Genomic DNA, 25,950 nt, shown 5'->3' on the forward strand with positions numbered 1-25,950 from the left:
TTCCCAGCCAGATTCAGGCTGATTAACTTGATGCCTTAAATTCTAAACTGAGACTACTTCTTTGTACTTTTTTTTTTTTTAATGTTTATTTATTTTTGAGAGTTAAGACAGAGTGCAAGTGGTCGGGTGGGGGGGGCAGAGAGAAAGGAAGACAAAGAATCCAAAACAGGCTCCAGGCTCCGAGCTGTCAGCACAGAGCCCGACGTGGGGCTCAAATTCACAGACTGTGAGATCATGACCTGAGCTGAAGTCGGACACCCAGTTGACTGAACCACCCAGGCGCCCCAACCTGTTTTAAGTCTTAATGTACTTCATCATAAGCATTTTTGAACAGGACTACATCTTCTGTCTTCTATGTGATTTTTTTTTTTTTTTTTAAATGGCTGCATTATGTCCTTTGGTGTTTTATAATGTAAGTGATCCCTTATTGCCAGCCATTTGAGTTTTAAATTTTTTTCATTATTTTAATGAAATTACTCATCATTTAGCTATTAGATGCAGCCATACTCATTTGCAAGATTATTTCTTTACGAAAACTTTTTTTTTTTAATAGTTTTTTGTCAAATTAGTTTCCACATAACACTCAGTGCTCATCCCCACAAGTGTCCTCCTCCATGCCCATCCCCCCCTCCCCCCACATCCATCAGTCCTCAGTTTTTGTCAGCATTCAAGAGTCTCTCATGGTTTGCCTCTCTCCCTTTCTTTACGAAAACTTTTTGAAGTGGAATTGCCTGCAAAGGATTTAAAGTAGCTGACTTACTGTGTTGATGGTATTTAATCTTTATCTTTTGGGCGTGCTTTTCATTCTTACCACTTAGCATTCTCTTTCCTACATACCAACCACTTCTTCTCATTGTAATCTCTATAAAAATCTTAATTCAGCGTCTGTTGTAGCCTTTAAAAAAAAAAACCTCTCAAATAGTTGTATTTAGTTACATATTTTAAGTTTAGGGAAGCCTAAAAGTTTATTCTTAGGTTGATGACCAGTGGGAAATACCAGTTGGGCTTTTTCACTGAGTCTGAAATGCACTAATGTTACAAATTTTGCTATTGTCATCATTTCTCAAATTTTAATATGTATTAAAAATAGGCTTTTTTTTTTTTTTTTCTTAAGAGAGAGGGTGGAGAGGGTAGTGGTAAAGGGAGAGAGAGAGAATCTTTCTTAAGCAGGCTCCATGTTTGACTTGGGAGACCCACTTGGGGCTTCTTCGCACAACTGTGAGATCATGACCTGAGCCGAAATCAGGAGTCAGATGCTTAACTGAGTCACCCAGGTGCCCCAAAATAGCAGGCTTCTAAGAGAATGTGAACATCTTCGATTTGGCCATCATGTCCTTATTAAACATTTAAGGTTTTTTTTTTCATTTTTATATGCCATGATGTGAGATAGTTGTAAACTTAGAAATAGAAAACAAAAAGAATATTAATTAAATTTAACCTTCTTTGTATTATTATTTTAGATTCGCAAAGCTAATGAATCACTCACTACCATTTTAAATCTGAGTTTTCCAGAATGTAATCTATATCCTACATCTCAGTTTGCTTTACTGTAACTCATGTATTTAATACTCTTAGAGCTTCCTTAATAGAGTCACTTTTACAGTACTGTTCCTGAAATCAGTCAAAGGGTGTTGCGTACAGTTATTTCATTGTACAGAATGTCTTGGGAAATTTTTGGATACCCTTTAATAAATTGTTTGATATTGGGTTAATTCCACACTGGCCCGATTTAAAATTGGATTTCTGAATGGATTCTCATTTAAGTGAGTTACGAGACAGAAACTTTTCATAAGATTCTTAAATTCATTTGTCGTATTTTTCATTTATAATTTTCATATTCATTAACATATATATTGTTCCTTACCATTTACAGCTCAGAATTCTGCAAATGCAGATTTTGCAAACTTTGATGCATTTGGACAGTCTAGTGGTTCGAGTAATTTTGGAGGTTTCCCCACAGCGAGTCACTCTCCTTTTCAGCCCCAAACTACAGGTAGAGCTTCTTTGGCGTTGTGCTTAAATGTTTTCTTTGAGACACAAAACTCTCTAGATGCGGTTTGAAAAATTATTCTAAACTTAAATTCTGTAATTATTTGATTTAAAAATAGTTCTATCTTACAAAGCTCTGGGGAAACCTGAAATCTTTATTTTTTAATGTGTTCATCTGTTTTTTTGAACTCCTTGGTGTGTTGTCCAATTCATGGTGTCCGTTCTCTTCCTTTTCCTGCATATGAATCTTCCTTAAATTTCTTATGCACTGGAGCATTACAATACTAAAAATTTGTTAGGTTCACAGAACACATTGATTTAGGCTTTGAATAAAGGAAGCTAATTGATTGCTTCCATAGAAATAAAAATATAAGTAATTTTCAGGGCAGCTAGCTTGAGAAAATAAGTACTGTAAGTCTGTTAGTCAAGACTAGATTATTTCACAGTCACTTTAATCAGACTTGGAAGTAGTTTTCTGTGCAGGAATTGGTCTTTAGACATTGAGTACTCTCCCGTGAACTAAGTATTGTTTCCAAAATGTCGTTGAACCCTTGTTTAGATCTTTGTCTGATTATTTTTCTTTCAACTTTTAACTCTGTGTATTGTCTTAAAGCCTTTTCTTTCAATTTTCTTTTTCTTTCTTCTTTAAATTCCATCATTTACATAATTTCTGGCTGTCCAGCATTTAGAATGCTTTCATCTAGCTGCAGTTTTGGTGAATTTACTTCAGCTTTTCCTCTCCAGGCTTCCAACAGTAAGTTGTGTTGTCAAGTAGGCATCTTTTACTAATTTATATGTTTTGTGCGGTTTCATGGATTTTTCAATTATAGAATGTTATTCATCTTTTAATAGTAATCATTCTGAAATTCTCACTTCTGTTTCTTCTTCACTGTTACTAAGCTCAGACTTAGAAAACACAATAGTATACAGTAAAAGAATTGATTTAATAATTCAGTTTTTAATAATTTGAAATAAATTTCATCATACAAATTTTGAAAGCTTAGTATTATGTGCTTTGTTCCCCAGCTACTTGTAACAGACCATAGTCTTAAATACTAACACACATTACTTAGTTTTAATTGAAAAGAATTGGAGTTTAATTCTTGAATGAAATTTTATCCATATTTATTTTAGAATGTCTGTAATATACTGACTGATGGGAAAGTGTTTGTGTTCTTTTTTAAAATAAGGCTGTATCCTTTCTGTTTTTAAAATATCTGTAACTGTGCTTTGCTGTTACTTTAATATGTAGCTATGTGTATATACTGTCTTGATTGCTGAAACTAATGTGTAGGTATAAAGAACTAATACCAACAGTGTAGCATAAAATGAAATATTCTCGCTTTTGATAGTGTTTTAGGGATGTCTTTAATAAACAGAATAGTCTTCAAAAATTTAGCAGGATATACAGTAGTGACCATTAGATGAATTATGATCTATAAATCCAAAAAGATTATATATTGTGTGCTATTATTTTTATTCCTTGACTTATATAATAGGGCATGATTTTACTGGTCCTGTATATATATTACAGTATTAAAGTATGTGGAATTAAATATTCGCTCTTTAAGTAAAATTACCTCTAGAGCGCAAAGACCACTTTTTAAGAAATTGTAGATCAAAATAGTGCATCTTAAACACTTTAAATCTCTACTCTGGGATTTGTTTCCACCAAGTCTCCATTGGAGCTGGAAGAGCTATAGTGTAAGATACTTTGCATCTTGCTGATAGAATCCGTTTAGGGAGTAAAAGATCATACTGTGTGTGTGTGTGTGTGTGTGTGTGTGAATATTCTGTAAACTAACTGAGTCTCAGACCCAGTAGCATGGAGTTACTCCGCTGTGAATTATAGTTTTCACTTCGGAGTAGTTAATTACACATAGAAACTTGTGACCCGACATGTTGCCAGGATCTTTGAAAACCTAGTTCCCCAAAATATAGTCCTAGTTAGATAGATGAATAAAGTTGAATACCGTTTGCCAGTTATTCATTGTAAGAATGTAAGATTGCTTATGGAACACTTAAGGAAGAAATGATCATATAATCTATCAAAGGATTTTGGGAAAAGTCTAGAAATTTCAAGTGTTCTGTTTATTCTGTTACAGGTGGAAGTGCTGGATCAGTAAATGCTAATTTTGCTCATTTTGATAACTTCCCCAAATCCTCCAGTGCTGATTTTGGAACGTTCAATACTTCCCAGAGTCATCAAACAGCATCAGCTGTTAGTAAAGTTTCAACGAACAAAGCTGGTCTACAGACTACAGACAAATATGCAGCACTTGCTAATTTAGACAATATCTTTAGTGCTGGGCAAGGTATTAAGCTTTACACAAAATAAATACAAATTTGTATATTACACAGTCCTCTAAGTTCGGTTGTATTTATTACAGTTTAAGGTTTTACGCTTTTCTTAGTTGTAAAGAAATCTTGTCTACACTAAATGTTCATGACCATTTGGCACATTTTTGATGTGAAATGATAATAGGTCTTTTGGAAGGCCTAGAAGACTAGAAACTATTTGTAAACTTCTAATTTTAAAGAAAATAATTGACCAAATTTAATTTTGTCTTAGAAGGCATGCGTCAGTGCTCTGAGGTGATAGAGGGCCAGCAAATCCTATGAGTAATGCTGCCTGAAGGGTTATTTGGTTGTTTTTATAATTATTCATTTTGAACTATTTTTACTATTTATATTTTGGTATTTAAAAAAAAACATTCATTTTACAGTATATTTTTATACCTGATTTTGACCTTAAAGCCAGTAGTTGGCCTCCCAGAATGCAGCGTGTGGCGGGGAGCAGTAGTGATCCGCTTTGGGACTGGACCCTGCACCCTATTCTCTAGCTGCTCTGTCACCCCTGTACGAGGGCACTCGTAGTATCAGGCCCAGGTGGGTGATCACATCACAGTCACGTAGAACAGTGCTTGGCACGTAAGTGCTGTGCAAATGTTTCCTCGTCCTACTGTCTCTAAGTTTTTTCATGGACAACCCTGGGAGAACGATACTATTAATGGATTGTTCACATTGGATGTGGAATTATATAAATTTAATGACTTGAAGGACACTTGAATGACACGTACCTGTTTTAGAGATGTTAATGTGACACTTTGAGAATTTGTTCTTTGTGCATAATTTAGACATTGGTACAGATTCTTAGTTTTGTTTTTTTTTTTAATTTTTTTTTATTTTGAGAGAGAGTGTGCAAGCGGGGGAGGGGTAGAGAGACAGAGAGATAGAGACTCCCCTAAGCAGGCTCTGGATTGTCACTGTGGAGCCCAATGCAGGACGCAGGGCTCGGACTCACGAATGGTGAGATCAGAACTGAAATCAACAGTTGGATGTTCAACCGACTCACCCACCCAGGCCCTCCCCCCCCTTTGTTTTTATTACAGAAACTGTATCCTGTCTTTACCACAGTGGTATGTATAGCAACTAATCTTGTCTAACAGTTTGTAGATAGTTTATTAGATAAGACTACGGAATCCTGTCCATTTATTCGCTTAGCATTAAATTAGTTTTAAATTTACGTGTGTTTTAGGGCACCTTGGTGTCTCAGTCGGTTGAACATCCCGACTCTTGATTGTGACTCTGGTCATGATCCCAGAGTCGTAGGATCCATGTGCAGCATGGACTCTGCTTGAGATTCTCTCCCTCCGCCCCCTCCCCCCCACCCCTCTCCCCTGCTTGTGTGCTCTCTCTCTAAAATAAAAAAAAAATTTTTTAATTACATTTACATGTGTTTCATGGCACGTGTGGTTGATAAATTGAAAGCATAGCTAAGTTTTCGGTGTAATTGTTTGTGTTTGTTTGCAGGTGGTGATCAGGGGAGTGGTTTTGGGACCACAGGTAAACCTCCTGTTGGTTCTGTGGTTTCAGTTCCCAGTCAGTCAGGTGCGTCTTCAGACAAATATGCAGCCCTGGCAGAACTAGACAGCGTCTTCAGCTCTGCGGCCACATCCAGTAATGCGTACACTTCCACAAGTAATGCTAGCAGGTACCCTGTCCTTGTCTGTGTTCCTGCTTTGTGTCTTATTTTTTTCTGTTTGTTTTTTAATTCAGCTCTGAATAATAATGTTGAATAATGGCAAGGGACATATTTTTTAAATTCTTGAGTATTTTTGTAAGTTTGTAGAAATGGAGTTTAATTTGCTAATTAAAATATGATCCTTGAATGATTGCCACTTTATCTTCTTATTTAGTCAAAGGTTTTGTTACTTTTTTTCTTGAACACTAAAGTGCAGTTGAGAGTACGTACACGTCTCAGAATGGAGCGTTGTATACAGATTTAATTATACTGAGCAGAGAATCCATTTAGCAAGTTATATACTTTTAAGGTACGTTTTCAGTCATGAAGACTAAACACTGGAAGTAACATGTAGCTTTAGTCGTAAATAAACATTTTTAGATATGTTTGCAAGAGAACCCAAGACCCAGTTCTATATGTCGTCAGTGTCCCACTGGTATCAAGGGATAGACGCATCCATTACTGTGCTCACATCTGTCTGGAATGAAGGGATTCTTGGCAGCAGGAAGTCTAACACATTTTGACAGCAGTAGATCTTTAAAAACACTTCTAATTGTGACTTCTTCATTTTGAAGTCAGGAAACAGACCCAGAAGTCTGCACTTAGCTGTGCAGGGTTTCATCCATCTGTTTGTTTTCTGGCCTGCAGATTGTCTCTTTCTTTTGTTACCGGAGGATTTCTTTTCCTTTAGCATCTTTTCTAGAGAATAGTGGGAGGATTGTAACACTAATGACTTGAATTCCCTAGCAGTTAATTTTCTCTATGCCAGATGGGAAAAATTGAATCCAAAGAACAGTTTAGAGTATTTATTATTTTTCTTTCATTACGATTGTCTATGTTAGATAACATAGTGGTGACCGATAGCAAGGTAACCATAAAGTCTGGAAACACAGGCATTCATAATGAATGGTTTATTGGTATATTACAGTATCTTAGTGGTCCACAGTGTGCCATGGGACATTTGGGGTACCTGGGTGCTTTCAGGGGGTCTGTGAAGTTAAAACTCTGTTCACAATAATTCTGAGAGAGGTTATCTGTGTTTTCAGTATTTGACATTTGTATTGGCACAAAACCAGTGGCAAGTGAAACTTTGGTAGCGACATAGCACAGATTACGGCCATGACACCAGCAGTCCTAGTCATGTAATAGTCACTGTATTTCTTGTACCACATTCAGTTTCACTCATGAGTAGTCTTGATTTAGTTTTTCTTATGAGTATTCTTTTAATTTTTTTATTGAGGTGTAATTGATATTTAACATTGATTTCAGGTATACAGTATAATGATTTGATATTTGTGTACACTGTGAAATGATCATAGTAAATGTAGTTCCTGTCCACATAGTAAATGTGAGTTAGTTTCCTCACACAAAGCTAACTTTTAGGATTTATCTCTTGATAACTTTGAAGTATGCACTGCAATGTTATTGACAGTAGTCACCATGTTGTACATTACATCCCTGTGACTTACATATATATTCTTACAAATATTCTTGATGAAACAGTAAAAAAACCTAACTTTATTAAATCTTTTTCTTGTTTATGTTTATTTATTTTTGAGAGAGAGAGAGTCCGAATGCAGGTGGGGGAGGGGCAAAGAGAGAGGGAGTCACAGGCTCCAGAGTCCGAGCTGTCAGCACAGAGCCTGATGCAGGGCTTGAACTCATGAACTGTGAGATCATGACCTGAGCTGAAGTCAGATGCTTAACTGACTGTGCCACCCAGGCACCCCTTAACTTTATTAAATCATGACCCTTAAAAAACGTCTTCTGAACTTGCGGTATATTCAGGTAAGGTGTGCATCAGGTAATTCTGATACATATTGAAGTATGGTAGGTAGCTTCAGGAAAATCAGCTTGTGTGATTGAGCTGTGGAATGAGCAGCCACTTGTTTTCTGGAACCTTATTTCTCCATATGACTGATAAAATCATGGTTATTCAGATTTGGATATTTGGCAGACATTTTCTCAAAAATGTAATAATTGAAGTCTGTCACTTTAAGGAAAATAACTGATACAATTCACACTTTCAAAGCAAATATTGGGATTTTGGAAAATTTATTGACTCCATCATGAATTTGACAGCTTTACATTACTTTTTGATAAGATGAGCAGTGATAGTTTTTGATTTTGTATAAGGAAATGGCCAACTTTTGGAAGATTTGTATCAAATATTTTCCAAATGATATAAAATGGATAAAAGATTTATTTAAAGTGAAGGATCGATTAGTAGATGTTACTACAGTAGAGCACAAAGGAGGTCATTGGTATGATTTCAAATTCCATTTTGTAGCTTAACCTTTAGGAAATTATCACTGTCATTTTGGGTATGACACCAAGGAAAACGTTCACAATTATCTGAAGAAGCTATTCAGATTATCCTAGTTTAGCTAGGTGTCTATGAGAGCAGTTTTTTCCATTCACTTTAACATAACATACTACAACAGATTGATCTTCTGTTAAGCCCAGCCATTGAAGGGATTTGCAAAAATATTATTGTGACTCTTAAGTTCCTTTGGTTTTTGGAAAATACAGTTCTTTATCCTAAAAATGCTACTTATGTTAGCGTGTAATGGCTCTGTGGTTAATTTTTAAAGTATGAGATTTTTTTTAAATTTCCATTTTAATTTCTGTACTATACGTATTGTTAATATAACATATTTAAACAAAGACTCTTCAGAGTTTTCAGTAACGTTTCAGGGTGTAAACGTGTCCTGGAACGCCTGGCTGGCTCAGTCAGTAGAGCACACGGTTCTTGATCTCAGTCCTTAGTTCAAGCCCCATGTTGGATGTAGAGCCTAGTTTAAAAAAAAAAAAAAAGTGAATGAGACAGGACTCAGAAGTTTAAGAATGGCTGTGAGACATGATGTGTTCAGTATTACCGGTTCCACATTTTATGGCCACCCTATAGATAGATTACCCTTGCTTTAAAAAATAAATAAAAAGAACTCTTTCTGCATTTATTTCAGCAATGTTTTTGGAACAGTGCCCGTGGGTGCTTCTGCACAGACACAGCCTGCTTCTTCAACTGTGCCTGCGCCGTTTGGAGGTACGTGCTTCTGGGTATATACTGGATTTTCTAAAGAGCCTATGTATATTGTAGAGCATTTTCTTAGGGGTGCTGGAAGGCAGGCGGAGCAACAATTTATTATCCAGAAGCTCTAGTTTTCTAGTCTTCATAAATGTATGAACAAATACTTTAAATGACTAAATATAAATATATTAGAATTTAATAACATTTTCTAATTTTTTAAAGCTACACCTTCCACAAATCCATTTGTTGCTGCTGCTGGTCCTTCTGTGGCATCTTCTACAAATCCATTTCAGACCAATGCCAGAGGAGCAACAGGTAAGAAATAAATATAGATGATAGAACAGAAAGCTTTGGAAAAGGTATTTATTGCAAAGACATCATGGGAAGAACATCAGAAAATAAAGCTCTTCTTTGTTACTGTAGTGAATGGGAAGTGGAATGAAGAGTTTGTCCATAAAGACATACACTAGCTGAAAGTTTCTAAAAGCCTGGACTTTAATATTTGTCAGGAACCCTAGAAGTTCTCTAGCGCACCCCGCCGTCCCTATTCCCTGCTTTCATTCTTGAGGTGAGGAATCCCAGGTGTGGAGGTGATGCCTGCAGCCACCTGTGACCAAGATGGGACTTTTGAACACAGTGATTCTGACTTACTTGGTGATCGGGTTTTGGAATTACTGGTTATTACTCACTCAATCTTAATAGAAAAAACTTTGAGAAGTTTTCTTGTTTCTTATTTTCCTCTTCATGAGATGGCAAGGAATGAATGAGCTTTGTTTCGTGAGGCCTTAAAAATCACGTCTTTTCTAATGCTTATCTCTTTTACAGTGTTCGTGTTTTTTAAGTTATACAAACCTAAATTGATTTAGGGCATGTTATCCTAATATTTTCTCTTGATAGTTTTTTAATCCTCTTTATTCCTTCCCTTTTTTGTTTTTGGTTCATACTGCATATTTTTTTGTATTGTACCTCTTTGATTTTTGCCATATCATCCAGAATACCAGAACTATTTGCCAGTACCATGGAGCCTCAGCGCGTGTATGTGGTATTGCTCGATACCCCATACATCTCAAGTTGGCTAGCCTTGTTTTTGTGTATGTGTCCCAGAAAATTGAGAACTAAAACTTTCAGCACATAACATATATTGGTGTGGAATGTGGAAAGAATAAGGTGCTTGCAACATAATTCGTGCCATGAGAATTGGCATTTACCAGTAAATCTCTGTCATAGGCAAGATTAAGAATTGTGATATTAATGGAGTTTGAACTATAAACTTTCCTTTTAAATAAATGTCTTCAGTTACAATTTGTTGATATCTCTCTTGATAGATGTTCAATAAGTATTTTCACACATAATTTTTTTAAAATGGTTTGTTTTTGTTTTAATTCAAGTGTGCCTAATCAGTGATTATTTTAGTTTCTATGTGTTTCAGACAAAAATATTCATCAGTTATGACATATATGTAGTATTTCTATTTCTTAGCATATTATTTTGACTCGGTGGAATGAATTTGTAAAATGTCTCATGTCACATAGGGATTTGTGCATTGTCTCGTTTGATCCTCTTAACTCTCATCAAATAAATGTTTTTAATCCCTCTTTGACAGCTGAGGGAACTGAGGCTCAGAAAAGTTAAGCGTGAATACGTTTTGGGTACAACCAGACTTCTGTTCAAACCTTGATTTAGTATTTACTTGCTAGGTGATCCCAAGATATTTTTTTATATATTAGTTGTATAATGACTAAAGATGATAGAAAGATATACTAACATTTGTTGAGTGTTTAAAGTTATCAACAAGATACTGTTGCAGTGTTTATAGCTATTATAACCCCATTGGAAAGATGGAAATTCAAATTGCTTTGACTAAAACCTGTATTGATCTAACTTCTCTGAGCCCTATTTTCAGTCTTTTCTCTAGAATGTGAATAATATTCTCCTGTTGGCAGGGTTTTTGTGAAAATTTAGATGGTACAAATCATCTTTGCATGGTCTTTGCATTATCCTATATGCTAAATCTTTCTTGTTATTTTCCTTTCATGACTACCTTGAGGTTAATTTTGTCATTAGAAGTAAGGGCGTTTTTTGTTGTTGTTTTTTTTTATGTAGAGTATGAAAGTCCTTTAAAGTTAAGGTTCTACATAGGATGTAGTTGTACGTTAACATAAACATATAGTATATGTTCAGATAATATAAGGTAGTTTTAATATCAGGCTAAGAAAAATTTATTGAAAGATAAATCTATGTCCACAAATTTTTATTTCAAGGTTAAAAATAATTCTTTATAATAACCACTTTGATTTATCACATAGATTACCTTCATTAAATTGATACAGAATTGATGAAAAGTAAATGTTAACTACATAGATTTCCATTGAAGTTGAAATATGAACATTTTGACAAATATACTATGCTTAGGAATTTCCAGTGTTAATCTTCTTTAGGATATGTTTTTTGTTGCTTTCAAATATATTGTTAAATTCCATTTGAAGTAGCTTTTGAAAGACGAATTGCATGATAAAATGTAAAACATTTTACTGATAACATTTCTTTCTTAGAATATATGTTTTAATAATTTTTCTTCTGCGTTTATAAAGCTTTGGGGCTTCGATTTTCTTCTGTCATCTTACATAGAAAGTTTCATTAGAATATTAGCCAGTGTGGCCGAAAACCTCTTTTATTTTAGGATTCTGTAATAGCATTTTTTTAAAAACAGGGCTCTTGAGACCTAAAATTCTCTTATAACTCTTAAATCTCTCCTTTGCTGTGGAATGAAAAGTCTTTATTTCCCTAACTTCATTGTAATGAATGAATTATTTAAAAAAAAAAAAAAATTTTAGAGAGAGTGCAGGGAGAGGGGCCAAAGGAGAGAGAGACTCTTGAAGCAGACTCTACATGCAGCGCCAGAGCCCAGTGCAGGGCTTGATCCCACAACTCTGGGATCATGACCTGGGCCGAAATCAAGAGTCGGACACTCAACTGACTGAGCCAGGTGAATGAATGAATACAGATTTTAAAGATTTTTTTTTTTTTTTTACCCCCAAGTAGAATAACTTAACAGAGATACAGAGCCGAAAGAATCACTGTAGCGTCTAGGCTAGTGTCCTTGTTTTAGACAAGGTATGATGGGTTTGCCTTAAAGGTTCAAAATTAATTAATGGCAACAATATTTGAACCTGGAACTCTTCTAAACTAGCACAATTTCCACTGGTTCCACTCCTTCCACTCATTAAGAATATACCCAAGAGAAGTGAAAATGTACATCCACATAGAAACTGGTGCACAGATGTTCCATTGCAGCATTATTAGTAATGGCCAAAAAGAGGAAACAACTCAAAATGTCCCATCAACTGATGAATGGGGAAACTAAATGTGTTATAATCATACCATGGAATGGCTTGATAATAAAAAGTAGTGAAATACAAAAAATAATGAAGCAAACATGCTACAACATTAGGCTAAAACAAAGGAAGCTAGTCACAAAACAATGTATAACATGTGATTCCATATATATGGTGGTAAATCCAGAGTGAGCATTTTAGCATTCCAGGACTAGAACTCGAGAGGGCATCATTGTTGCAGACTGAGGTTACAGCAATTAAAGTGGGTTCACAGTCACTGTTGACTAAAGGTCAGTTTTATTACAGTGTATTTTGTAGAGCATGTCTTTTGATATGTTATCAAATGCTTCATGGAAAAGGGTTCTATGCCCAAATATATATATGGCAAATATTGGTATAAATAGTTTAACCCATATTTTATTGTAGAACTCAAGGGACTTAGTGTGCTTTAAGAAAGGAGATAAGCAGAAAGGGACCTAACTTATTTACTATAGAATCCTTCCCCCTGAATTACCTCTTTATTTTTGAATTCATAACACAGTACTGGTATATATTTTAAAGTGATTAGCAAGTAAAATACATTCATTGAGTATCTACAGCACTTTTAAGAAATGTATTGTTAAACTTATTTTTACAGCAGCTTTGTAAAGTAGGTACTGTGATCCCTGTCCCTCTACCCTCTGTTTGTAGATGAGGAAACTGAAGCCTGTGGAGGTTACATAATCTCCTGTAGTTAGAAGATGACAGAACCAAGACCCACAGCCACAGTCCTCTCTCTTGCTGTTTCCCCAAATTTAACTGGTGAAGCATGCTAACTTAAAATGCACAGACATGTGTTTTCTTTAGAAACAATTCCACTCCAGATGGTTGAAACAAATGAAAAGTTCTGTTTTCTGTTCATTACATTTATTTATATGTACCCTCTCTGGTCTCAGTTATGCCAGGTAAGGTTTGCACAAGATGCACTTTTCTCATCTCTCTTTTCAGCCAGTACATTTTCAACTGAAAGTTGCACTTACCTTTCTAATGTACTACCTTGAATACTTTTTCCCTTTCATAATACATAGTTTGTTTGAGTTACGTATTTTTAGTTAGTGTACAGAGTTGTAAATAAAACAAACTTCCAGGTGCTCTCTGCAAGATCAGACTTTTTCAATTCAAAAGGTAGATTCTAGATCATTTTAGACGATACTGTGAATAGCATTTTGGGGTGTAATTCATGAGACCCACAAAGTCTTTTTATGGACATAGTTGTATCTTGACATGAAAAATATGTTAGAATTTATTTAAAAATGGATCTCAAAAATGTTTTTCATTTGATATTTATTTTTCTGGTATTTATTATTTCAATCTCCCTTTTACTTCAAACAGGTTAAATATTACAATGTCATGAATATAGTTGAAATTTTAAAAAACTTGGTGGATATGTTTTTATATGTATTCTTATACTACCCACTTTGTAACAGTGTATTCTAATTTTAAAACTTTTTAATGAAACAGATTTGTTTTGACAATAGCTAACCATAAGTTAATTGATACTGGTCTCTCTGTGGCTCTCCGTAAGGCCTTTCTGGAGCAATGCATTCTCAAGTGTTCCCTCACGCGCACTTTGGTAGGTGGCCACAGCTAAGTCCTAGATTTGTGTGGCAATTTGTCTACCTGCTTGTGGAAGCTTCTGCTAGTGTTCTGGATCCCTGCATGTGGAATTGAGTTTTTTTCCATGTTTTAAAATGGAGTGGGCATGGATGTGTGGCATCGGGGTTACATTATATCTAAAGTCACATGAAAACTGTAGTGATTTGTTTTTTAATGCTGAAAAGCATTATTGCTTACCTCCATGGTCACGTTAGAATGTTAATAGCTTTTTTGATTCTTTTTCTTGAGTTTGATTTCATAGTACTTTGACACCTTTTTGATACACAAAACCATTTTACCACGTTATTCCATGGAGTTTGGTTTTGCTTAACTGTATACAAGTTTCGCTTTTTAGTGCTTCCTTACAAGTAATTTGTCAAAGTCTGTCAGTGCGTTGTTGTCTGTTACGAAGCCCTTCTTGTTTCCCTTGCAGTGTGCTTACTATTCTTTAATTCAGTTGCTTCCTAGTGGCTTGTTTTTTCTTTTTTTCTCATCAATAGTAACTTCAAAAAATTTGGCATTCTAATTCGGTTGATTGAGAAAAAAATTGCCTTGTTATAAACAATAGGATTATGAAGATTCCTTTGTGCAGTGTCTATAATGTGACTTTCAGGGTTTTTTTTTAAATAAAATATAAATGTGTCTGACATTTTTAGTATTAATTCCTGTGCCTTAAATCTGAAGTCAGATTGGTAAATTTTTTTAAATCAGGGAATTCAGTGAATTACCATGTTTTTGATAGCATCATGCCAACAATATTTCACTATTGTAATTACTAGTATTCTTTATTAAAAGCACTGTTATTGGCTCTTCAGAAGGTTCTGTATTTAATCATCACTAGTAGTAAGTAATACACTATTTTCCTCCTTCCTGTGTTACTGTAATGCAGATGAGGTTATAAGTGGGGGGTGGTGGCAGCCTCACCGCATTTGTACTGGTTGTTCACACGGATTTCAGTGCAGTATTGATCACACTGCTCATTCTCCCTACATCCGTCTCTTCAAAGGACGCATATTTCATTTCCTTTTCAATCTTCATGCATTTTGCCCTAATTTCTGTAACTCAGCAGTCCTAACCTGAAACCCCTTGGCCAAGGCAGTCTGTCTGTTTATCTTCCAGACAAGAAATGGGTGTCCATTTGTTTCTTTTAGAATTGATGTATTGGGAACTTCGCATATTCTTCTAATTTTGTTGGTAGTTTTATCAGGGAAACCCCTCCCCCTCCTGCCCTTTCTGGGCTTTGGTTACAAAGCTGCATAGATTTTGAGTGGCCTGCTTCTAACCCTATTTCTCCCATAAGTCTTGTTATTTTTAGTGAACTACTTTTTAAGGGTCTAAAAAAATGATTTTTCAGAACATACTTGATTACATTATAGTAGACAGTTCAGTGGATAAAATTAAATTTGGGGCCATTTCACTGTATACAGCAAAATGAAGCTAAAAAAACGTATACTAGGACACATGTGACTTGCATGATGATGGGCTTTAAAAAGTTGACTGCTATTTAGACTTGAACTTTATATAATTATTTTGAGAAGTTTTCTTATTATTTCAAATGATAGATTCATTCTGTTCATTGGGTTTCAGGAGAACAAACTTTTATAGATTGTGTGAAATTGTATAGTGCTAAAGCTAACTGCTAACTTTGTTAGAGTTTTGGAATTTAAAATGCCTTTAATGTGCATCTTAATAGTTGTCAAGGTAAAGTATTCCATAATGTGTGGTATGAGACACAAAGCCTGCTCTGTTGTATGGAAGTGATCGGCCCTTGTTTTCTCTGCCAGCCGCGACCTTTGGCACCGCGTCCATGAGCATGCCCGCGGGGTTCGGGACTCCGGCGCCCTACAGTCTTCCCACCAGCTTCAGCGGCAGCTTCCAGCAGCCTGCCTTCCCGGCCCAGGCTGCTTTCCCCCAGCAGACGGCTTTTTCTCAACAGCCCAATGGTAAGCTGGACACCGGCCTAGCTGCGAGTCCGCCTCAGGTGTCCTTTCTGTATCTTAACGTTGTACGTTTGGACAAAAGTCCTGTCTAAAGAACGCCCTGGTATTGGCATTGCCTGCTAACGTTTACTACACAAGTATAGACGCCTTTGGTGATTTGAGCTTTGGAAAACGGAATGATTTGGTAAGGTTTTGTAACCAGGTTAGAGATTTCGGAGAAATCAGAGACTCTCTAAAGACTGCTCTTCTTTCTCCTCTCCAGCGTCTGTCTTATTATTTTATCTTTCTATGTCCTCATGTTCCTCTTGATTTTAAAAGCCCTTGAGTGTTTTTGTTTTGTGTCAAAAACTATCGTGTGTCTTGTTTTGTATAAATTATTTATTTTGGTGACAGACCAAATTTCCAAAGAGGTAGCTGCATTGTGGTTAGAGTTTATTACTTGTTTTTAGGAACTTTCACTAGAGACGAGACAATTTTTGTTGTTGTTTTTACCCATGAAGCACATTTGCTAAAGTTTGAAAGTCCATAGATTTGAAGATTATTCTTAAATTATAATTGTATATTTTCTTTTTGTTAAGTCAATTAAGTTTGGTCCGTGGCAGAGCCATAATGATAAAATATTCCCTAAGGAATACTGTGCTGTTCACACGAAGTCATTGTGTTGCACTCACAGCCCCTCTCTGATAGTCCATCCCAGACTCATCAGTTAATTCCATCCTTTGAAATGCCAGCAGTTTACGTAGCTGAGAAAGATTAGAATTAACTATTGCTGAGGAGCTGTATGAAAGCTCTTTGAAGATGTGCCACAGGAAGTTCTGTCTCTGGTGTTTGAAAGAGCACGAGACTCAGCAGTTTAACATTGATTCCTTCCTATCGCTCTGGTGGGAATGCCTCTGAAACTCCTTGTGAACTTTTACAAGTATCAGATTGTCTCTTAAAGGCACGGCTTATAATTGGTGGTTCTGTTTTAACAAGGTGCAGGTTTTGCAGCATTTGGACAAACCAAGCCAGTGGTAACCCCTTTCGGTCAAGTTGCAGCTGCTGGAGTATCTAGTAATCCTTTTATGGTAAGTGAGATGCAGTTTTATGTACTTTTCTAAGTTGTGTATTATTTTCAGACCAGGAAAAGGCAGGATGTGACTCTGCTGGATGCTGTTACCCTATTGATGCCACATTATGAGATTTTACAGATTGAGGCAGCTGTCATGTACCATCCTTTTGTGATTTAAAAAACACACATTAATCAGTTGCAGATCAAAGCACGGACAGCAAATAAGCCATTTTATAACATGAAACTTGTCTACTTTCTTGTCAAAATAGTATTTTATGAGTGGTTGTAAGTTTAGTGAACAGAATGAAAAGGGCTTGAAGTCAGAGATTTGGTTTGAATTATAAATGCATTTCCTTAAGGGCCAAGTCCTTTCTCAGAATCTGTTATGAGAATTATATTGAAATAATGGATGTTAGAGGCCATTACAGAATTCCTGACACCTGATAGTTGTATTATAGTATGTTGCTAATAATAATGAATAAATATAATTGCCAGTAATTAAAAAAGAATTTCTAATGTAAATACTGTTTAATTAAATCAGATTTAGTCAAATAAAGTTCATTTTCCCGCATACACCACCCTTACATGTCTGTTTTGTCTTATGTTTTCCTTTAGACTGGTGCGCCGACAGGCCAGTTCCCAGCCGGAAGCTCGTCAACCAACCCTTTCTTATAGCCTTATAGAGAAGAGACACTTTACTGGAACGAACTTTTACGTGGTCACATTACATCTCTCCGCCTCTTGCACTGTTGTCTTGTTTCACTGATCTTAGCTTTAAACACGAGAGAAGTCTTTAAAAAGCCTGCATTGTGTATTAAACACCAGGTAATATGTGCAAAACAGAGGGCTCCGGTAACAACTTTTAACCTGTGAATTGGCAGAAAAAGGTAGCGGTATCATGTATATTAAAAATTGGCTAATATTAAGTTATTGCAGATACCACATTCATTATGCTGCAGTTCTGTACATATTTTTCTTAGAAATTAGCTATTTGTGCATATCAGTATTTGTAACTTTAACACATTGTTATGTGAGAAATGTTACTGGGAAAATAGATCAGCCACTTTTAAGGTGCTGTCATATATCTTGGAAGGAATGACCTAAAATCATTTTAACCATTGCTACTGGAAAGTTACAAAGTCAAAATTGGAAGGTTTTATTCATTCTTGAATTTTTCCTTTCTAAAGAGCTCTTCTATTTATCCATCCCTAAATCCTTAAACTTGTAGAGGGGATACCTGTCTGCATAATGAAGCTGATCATGTTTTTGCTACAGTTTGCAGGTAAAAAAAAATAAATATTAGAAAATATGCTATCGTTTTTGTGTTCTTGCTGCAATGCCTTTACCAAAGTGGCCTTAAAATATGAGTAGTGAATTGAGAACATCTTGAATTCTTAAATTAGAATTTCAGAAGACTTCTAGTGACTTTTATGTCTAAAAGAGAAAATTTTATAAAAGGCCATGTAGAAAATTTATTAAAACTACTATGACTGCTATATTCAGGAATATGTCAGTGGTAAAGCATTTCAATGTAGCTTGTCAGATTCACCGTAATCCTTCTAATTTCTTTACAACTTCTTAATTTTGTGAAAATTTGTATATATGAAGAATTTGCATGTATGTGTATTTACAAATTTTTTTAAGTATCTTGAATTCTCAGACTGCAGAAGTCCTATTTTAACTATTGATTTTTAAACAAAAATACTGTCTTTGAATGTATTGGAAGCAGACATGCATTAACTGTGACATGATTGCACCTCAGTTTTTTTTTTTTTTTCCTTTGGATAAACTGATATTATTAAAATAGGACATTTATTTATGTTCATTTCTGGGGGGAAACAAACTGGAACCCAGTGTTACCTTAAAGTTATAGAATACCTTGTTTAAAAAGGCATTGATACTAATGTTTAGTTGTATCTTTTGTTAATAGTCAAGACATGAACGTGTTTAAATATTTATGTACAGTGATGCCTCATTCATCAGGACGTAATCTAGCAGTCTCATCAAAACTGAACCCAGCTGAGAAGCTTGGAATTTTAATTTTTATTAAATGCTTTTGAGCAACGCACATAAGCCACAGTCTCTATGTGTTAGAGCTCATGCATTTGTTTTTATGTGAAATTTTGATTATTTGATTTCCCAGCTCATAGCATACTAGCAATTCAGAAGTGATGGTTTGAAAGGAGATAGAAGAACCATGAACAACTGTCACCCATCTAGTGTAAGGATGGGCCAGCTAGGCCAGCCCCCATCTTCTGACAGTAGTCTGTTACTAGGACTCTGTGTCATCAAGAAAAGGGAACATTACATATACAGATATGTAATACATGTTTGAAAAGTTTCATCTTACAATGATTAAACGTTTTTGGAAAAGCTTTGGTATTAATGGAAGTGAACATGAGTTTCTTCAGACATTTTGTGTTAAATACCTTTTCTAGTGACTACATGAGTCATTGCGCTATCGTAAAGTCTGTGTAGTGTTTCAGACTTGTTAAGCGCTGCTGTCCCACATGTCTGCAGCTCCGTGTGTGGTTGATGAGCAGGAAGACTGGGAAATCTCTGCCCCTTTTCGAACATTATGCCTCTAAGAATTGAGTGAGTGTGGCAGAGTCTAGGTGTGTGTGTGGGTGTATACTTGGAATACCTGCAGTTTGGGGGTATTCTCCCTCCAGCCCCCTTTTCATGGAGGGAATACTTAAGAAATGTCTTCGAATTTCTATGCTTTAGACTGTATTGGGTCCCAATCAATTCATATGTATGAAGTCATGCTATATGACTGTAGGCCATTCCCGAAATAACCTACCAGGCTTTCCATCTGAGAAATAAGTAAATTAAACAGTTGTTATTAAAATAATTTTAAAGACTATTTTCTTTTCCTGGGTAAATCTTGAAGTTTGTAATTAAATGAGAACTCTCAATTATTGACTTACTGCTTTAAATGAGGGCTTATAAAATCGAAATGCTTAGCTTAAAAAGTGATCTAGCTTTAACATGGATTTAAATCCACTTCTGTTAGACTTTCATACTCAGGTTTGCTTTTGGTTTTCTGTAGACCATCTGAGTTGTGTTGAGCGCTAAAGAGAAAATCCTCGGAAGCCAGGAGGCTGGAGACCAAGTTTTCTGGCTTTACTGGTTCAGTCAGATCTCTCCTGTCTCTGCTCGGGAAAGAACATTTTCTTGTAGGGTGGTAGCCATTGTTGATACAGTGTAAAGGCATAATTTATTCTCAGTTTTGTGACCACAGAGATGAGGTAATCACTTTCTTCCTTGAAACCATTCCTTGGTTTGAGGAATGCAAATTCCTCAAAAGTTTGAGGAAGCAAATCCTGTGCTCTGCCCCTGAGTTGCTCTTGCTGCCAGCACACACCTTCCATACAGGTCCTAGAAGTCGGAAAGTGGAGAGGAGGGCTTTCGGTTCTCAGCCGTGTCGGTCTCAGGACCGCAACTCTTAAAAGTTTTCGATGCCCAAAGAGCCGTTGTTTCTATAGCTTGTACCTGTCAGAAATTACTGTATCAGAAATTAATGCGGAGGTACTTAAAAAACGTGTTTATTCATTTATAACAATAATAAACCCATTGCACGTTAACAAATGCCATTTTTTAATAAAAAAAAATCATTGTCTTCCAACAACAGTTAATTAACGAGAAGAACACCGTTTGATGTTTTGCATCTCTCTTTACTACCTGGCTTAAGCAACAGTGAGCTTCTCCCACCACTCTGGCTTTCCAGCTGTGGTGGCATCACATAGCATGTGGGCCCTGGGAAAGCCCCTGCGCCCCTCTGAAGGCACGCGTGAAACAGACCTGTAACATCTTCATGTTGTGATGAAAGTGGTTCTGACACTTGGCTTCTGGGGACTTTTCAGAAGTCCTCCAGCCACACTTGGAAGAGCACTGCCCTGCCCTTGCAGCGTCTCTAGGCATGCTGCTCCTTAAACTTCTAAGTGTTTTTCTCTGCGTGGTGGGGAAAATGGGAATTGGAGTTGAAACTGCAAACATTTTTAATACCGTTTTCTGGACTTCCTCCCATTTTTATTTGAAATCGTTTTAATAATGATGAAATGGGTGAATATCTCCTCGAAGGACATTACTAGTTCAAATGTGAGGGTATGGATGTTTATTTTGGAATCATTTACAATTCTGACCACTTTGAAATTGTGTCATTGCTTTGGGGGACTATCAAATAGCTATTTAAAATTTTTTTTAAATACTTGGTGGAGGAAAAGTTCAAAATGAATAGTTTCTTTTCTCTCATGTTTAGAGTTAACATTTTAGCTATAGTTAACTTTTTTTTAATGAAAAGTGGATTCCTCTCACTACCCTCCAGGAAGGCTGCGGTTACAATTAAAGGGATGTGTTTACTGCTTAAGAAAGAGGTTTGCGATGGTTTCCCCACCAATGCCTTTTTATACCTTGTTCAGTTTTAAAGAGAGCACTTTCTGTTGCTTCTCACTTGAACAAAATGTTTTGAAATTCTGTTGAAGTGACTTTCTGAAAGATGGTTTGCTGTAATTAGTCACCACCAACTCTGGCTGTGTGTCTGCTGTTGTCTGCATACTGTAAAACGTTCTTTTTTGAGAGAATACTCCATTTCCACCCCCAGGCGGGCCCTTGGCCTTGCTTCCTGGGCCTTCTTCACCCATATGTTTGTGTTCCTTCATTGAACTTGTGTGCAGAATGCCTCACCTCATCTTTGGCCTCCAATGACAGACTGACGTCTATCAGAAAATTAATTCCTAGGAGACCGTTGTGAAGAGGATCCGTTTTTTAAAAAGTAATGACTTCCAAATAATGTGTCATGGAGTGTGGTTTATTGAGCCCTTTCCACGTATGAGCCACTTGCCAAGTGCTGTTCATGTAGCACGCGATCCCGAAAGTGGGTGCGGGGAGCAGCGCACAGGGCGCGTTAAGCTGACAGCAGGGCTGGTGCTCTGGGGAGCGAGTGCTTCATTGCTGGATTGAAAGGCTGTCAGATTCGTGAGCAGGTAGCCTTTAAAAAGATTAAAAAAAAAAAAATTCCAAGAGCGTTCATTTCTATATCCCATATACCTTAATACAACTTACTTAATTTGGGTTCCGTTCAGAATTTGATGAAATCAGCATACTTTACAAATCTCTAGGCTTTTGAGTAAACTTTACAAGTAAATTAATGAGGTCATTAGTGGAGCTTGTTTTAAACTGAAGAGGCATCTGAAGGAGCAGAGCGATTCCTGTTTTATGAAGCATTCCAACGTGTATTGCTAAGGTTTGTGCCCTAGACAGTTTTAACATACTTTCTAAAGGATGCTGTTACTGAAATTTATGTAAGATTAGCCTGTTACGTTAAATTCATCCTCACTCGTTAAAGTTTTCTTTGAATTTTTAACACATTTTAATATATGACCAAGAATTGGCAGTACTGTGCTGGTGAGACTTCTTCCAGTCTCCTGAGCAAGTGCCCTGTTCTGCACTGTTGGCTGATACTTGTGGTGGAAATCGACTCACTGTGGCTGCCGCCACCTCTCCGTCTGATGGCACAGGCTTGGGCGTTAGATGGACACACGGCCGGCACCCAGGCCTTTGCAAGCCGGCTCCAGCTCAGCACTCCCAGTGCACAGCCCGCCCGGTAAATCCGCTGGTGATCGTGTCCATTGTTGAGAGAGGCTTTGTTTTCTGTTGTGAACTCAGCAAGCGCACGGACACTCGCTTGCGTGTAGAAATGTTCGGGGCCCTGACGCATTTCATCTGGAAAGACCCCAGTATTGTGAACCCTGGTGTTAAAAGTCCAGTTACTGTGCGGTGGAGGGGCCTGCGCATCCATGGCGTGCACTCCGAATTCCGTCTGTGGTCTGTGTGACCGGCACAGTGTCCTAACAACTTGGACGTTGAGTAGTCTTGAAGGGCACGCGTTTTCCGGGCGGTCATTAGCCTGCTCCCCCCAATTCCTTAGTCTCAAACGTGCAAATGGGTTTTAAGACCTTTAAAGTGGCAGATTCTATGTAAGAGGTGATCTTGCACCGCCTTGCTGTTCGGAATTTGGAGTCCTGTAGGATTTGAATTTGTGGTGTTCCTTTCCAATGAAGACTTTTGCCAACAGTGTGTTTCTTTTCTAACTTGTGGCCTCTATATTTTCTACTTATTTTATGCCCCGGGATCAGAATTCAACATGTATTTGAATGTATTTTTGAAACCTGTGCTTGTCCAACTCAAAGGGCTGTGGAGTTTAATGAAAAGAGAATGTTGTGACTCAGGCTTTTGTAAAAAGGAAACGTGATCTTGGATAAAACATTTAATTAAGCGATGAAAATGCCCGTATTTTCATTGGTTCTCTGGAATCTTGAGTACGTGTCATCCTGGCTACAGTGTAAGCAACGAGAGTTAAGATTTAAAGTCTAAATTCTCAACATTGTCCCTCAATCTTGAGTGGAGAGCTAGAGGAAGCACACACCCAAGGAGCCTTCTAATTTTGACTAAATGACCATGAAGTAAAAGGCAGCAAAGGATGTAAACTGATGCTGTATAGTCAATGTTTCGTAGAACGTTGTGGGTACAATCAGGTTTTTTAAAGACTTTAACTTGTTTTATATGTTATAATACATGCTTATGATTTTTAAAAATTATGCAATATATATAAAGGGTATAAAGTGAAAAATTACATCTCGTCTCCTTCCTCTGACTTCATTCCCACACCACAGGGGAATATCGTTTCTTGTATTCTTGTATAGTCTTTGAGAAATGTTATCATTTATTTCATATGCCTCTATTTACATATATACTCCTCGCTGTCCTCCCTTATTTTAAGTGTACAATTTTGTAACTTGGTTCTTTTTATTTAATTTGGTTATCTTTACATATTAGCACCTCCAGCTCTAACACATTATTTCAATGGCTTCAGGGTTTCATTATATGGATATCCCTTTTGAAGAGTATTTGTATAGATTTTTCTACTAAAAACATTATTAAATTGAGAATATCCTTGTGCATATATGAAGATACGTCTTGACTCTGCCTGACTGGAAACTCAATAAAACAGACCTCATTCAATTTTGAGGCTTGCCAGCTGTTTATTATCTTGTGCTTCCATGTAGGAAATTCNCTTCAGATATTTGAAAAATCGTATGCTTTTTAATTGAACTTTGAAGGTTGTCTTGCAGTCAGTTCTTTGAAAGATTGTGCACGTTCATACCCATTTTGCACCTTAAGTTTTCCATTGTCCCTGCCCACGACTCCAAAAGTTTCTACAAGTGTGTTTTGGGGCTATTTTCTGTTACTACTTGTTGGTATTGTACCGTTCCTTATACATTGATTTCGAATATACTTTATATTTAAGGAGAAAAGATACAAGTTTACTATAGCAAAGCCTATTTTGGCACAACCGCATATTTATTCTTCAAAATGAGTACCCCTTTGCCTTAGAAAAGACTTAGGTAATAGCTGGCAGTTCTGATTCTTATTCCTCAAAAGGTCGGATAGAATCCAGAGAATTTCTTAACATGCATTTACCGTTAGTCAAGACAGGATTTGCTTCCTGGAATTGTTTGTTTATGAGGAATGGTATCAGCTCTACTGACTGGTGGCCAAGGTGCCATAGCACCTTCAGGCTCAGCCTGGGGAGGGGAGAAGACTTTGTGAGAAGTCTGAAAGAAAGGAGACCCTTTTAGCCAGCCAGGCAGGTCTTGGAAGGTGTGTTAATATGTCAACATTTATGAAGAGTGATGCAGGAGATGGTTTTAGGTGTTGGATGAAAACACAGGCCGATTTCAGTGTCCATCTCTAAAACCCTTTAGTAGATAAATTTGGTTAGTAAGTTTCTGTTCATTGTGAAACATTGTTGGAAGAAGTTTTTCAAAATAAAGACTCCTCAGTTTGTGTACCATTTGGGAGTAGCCTCTTTAATTGTTGCATAGTATGTATTTTCTGCAAAACAGCTCCTGCGTCTACGTCCAACTTAAATTTTTTCTATTAATTACACATTAATGTTTCTCACTTTTTTGTCTACACATTGGGAAATTTTTATGTTAGCTCACTTGTTTTTTAAGTTTACTTATTTTTGAGAGAGAGGGTGCTCAGGAGGGGCAGAGAGAGAAGGAGAGAAAGAGAATCCCAAGCAGGCCCTGCATTGTCAGCACAGAGCCAGATGTGGGGCTTGAACCCACAAACTGTGAGATCATGACTTGAGCCGAAATCAAGAGTCAGACGCTTAACTGACTGTGCCACTCGGATGCCCTGCAAAACATCTTTTTAAAAGCACTTGTTTTTAACAACTTTTTTCCCCCAATGACATTTTTTTCTTTGAGATACATGTTGATCTAGCTTGGTTTTAAGAGGTAGTTATTATAATTAGGTTTCACCTACTCTATTACCTACGGAAATACAACACTAAATCGTGAACTACTTCCCAGCTCTTTACACCCCAATCTTCATGGTAGTCGTGACTATTATTTGTTTCGTATCCATCCTGACCATTCTATACATTTCTGTTGTTTAAATTGTTTTCATTAACCATCACCAGAACCCAGAAGAAAGAGAATTGGTATTTCCTTAGAATTGACTACCACTATCCCTTCCCTTCCTCCTGGGGGAAAACCAATGTTTATTTTAGGCTCATTTAATGAGAAAAGATTAAAATTCTTTTTGTACTCCCTCCCCTCCCCCCTTTTAATGGCATGCTAACAATCTTTACTGAACTTGATTTGGGATCTGCGAAAAGAAATCACCTAGAATCCTTTCCTGTGTTCAGTTCTTAGGTTCTGCCAGTAACTGGCATTTGGGCCTGTGATTTAGATCCTTCAGTTCCTCAACTTTAAAATGAGATCTCTTCCAAATGGTGAAGTAGGATTCCCCTCAGCCTTGAAATACATGGTTAAATTAGTAATTAACCTCGGGAACTGGAATTAAGTGTTTTGGGATAATAGCTGTTGAACTGGTGTTTTGGTAGATTCAAAATACCAGCTATCAGCATCATA

General features: G+C 36.6%; 1 protein-coding gene across 3 annotated transcripts in view; it reads left to right on the plus strand.

The window, feature by feature from the left end:
• Positions 1-24,028, plus strand: part of AGFG1 (ArfGAP with FG repeats 1) — a 75,133-nt gene extending 51,105 nt beyond the window's left edge. The window contains exons 9-16 of one of the 3 annotated variants that reach the window (XM_077761324.1): positions 1,874-1,993; positions 4,095-4,304; positions 5,803-5,983; positions 8,980-9,059; positions 9,267-9,359; positions 15,799-15,957; positions 16,930-17,021; positions 17,621-24,028. In XM_077761324.1, the coding sequence (XP_077617450.1) occupies positions 1,874-1,993; positions 4,095-4,304; positions 5,803-5,983; positions 8,980-9,059; positions 9,267-9,359; positions 15,799-15,957; positions 16,930-17,021; positions 17,621-17,680 (995 nt within the window). In that variant the 3' untranslated portion in view covers positions 17,681-24,028. The remainder of the gene's footprint in view (positions 1-1,873; positions 1,994-4,094; positions 4,305-5,802; positions 5,984-8,979; positions 9,060-9,266; positions 9,360-15,798; positions 15,958-16,929; positions 17,022-17,620) is intronic. The other 2 variants (XM_077761325.1, XM_077761326.1) reach the window with 2 other exon arrangements.
• Positions 24,029-25,950: the final 1,922 nt, after the last annotated feature.

The sequence above is a fragment of the Crocuta crocuta genome, unplaced genomic scaffold, assembly GCF_008692635.1.
Source record: "Crocuta crocuta isolate KB4526 unplaced genomic scaffold, BGI_CrCroc_1.0 scaffold516, whole genome shotgun sequence".
Classification (NCBI taxonomy): Eukaryota; Metazoa; Chordata; class Mammalia; order Carnivora; family Hyaenidae; genus Crocuta; species Crocuta crocuta.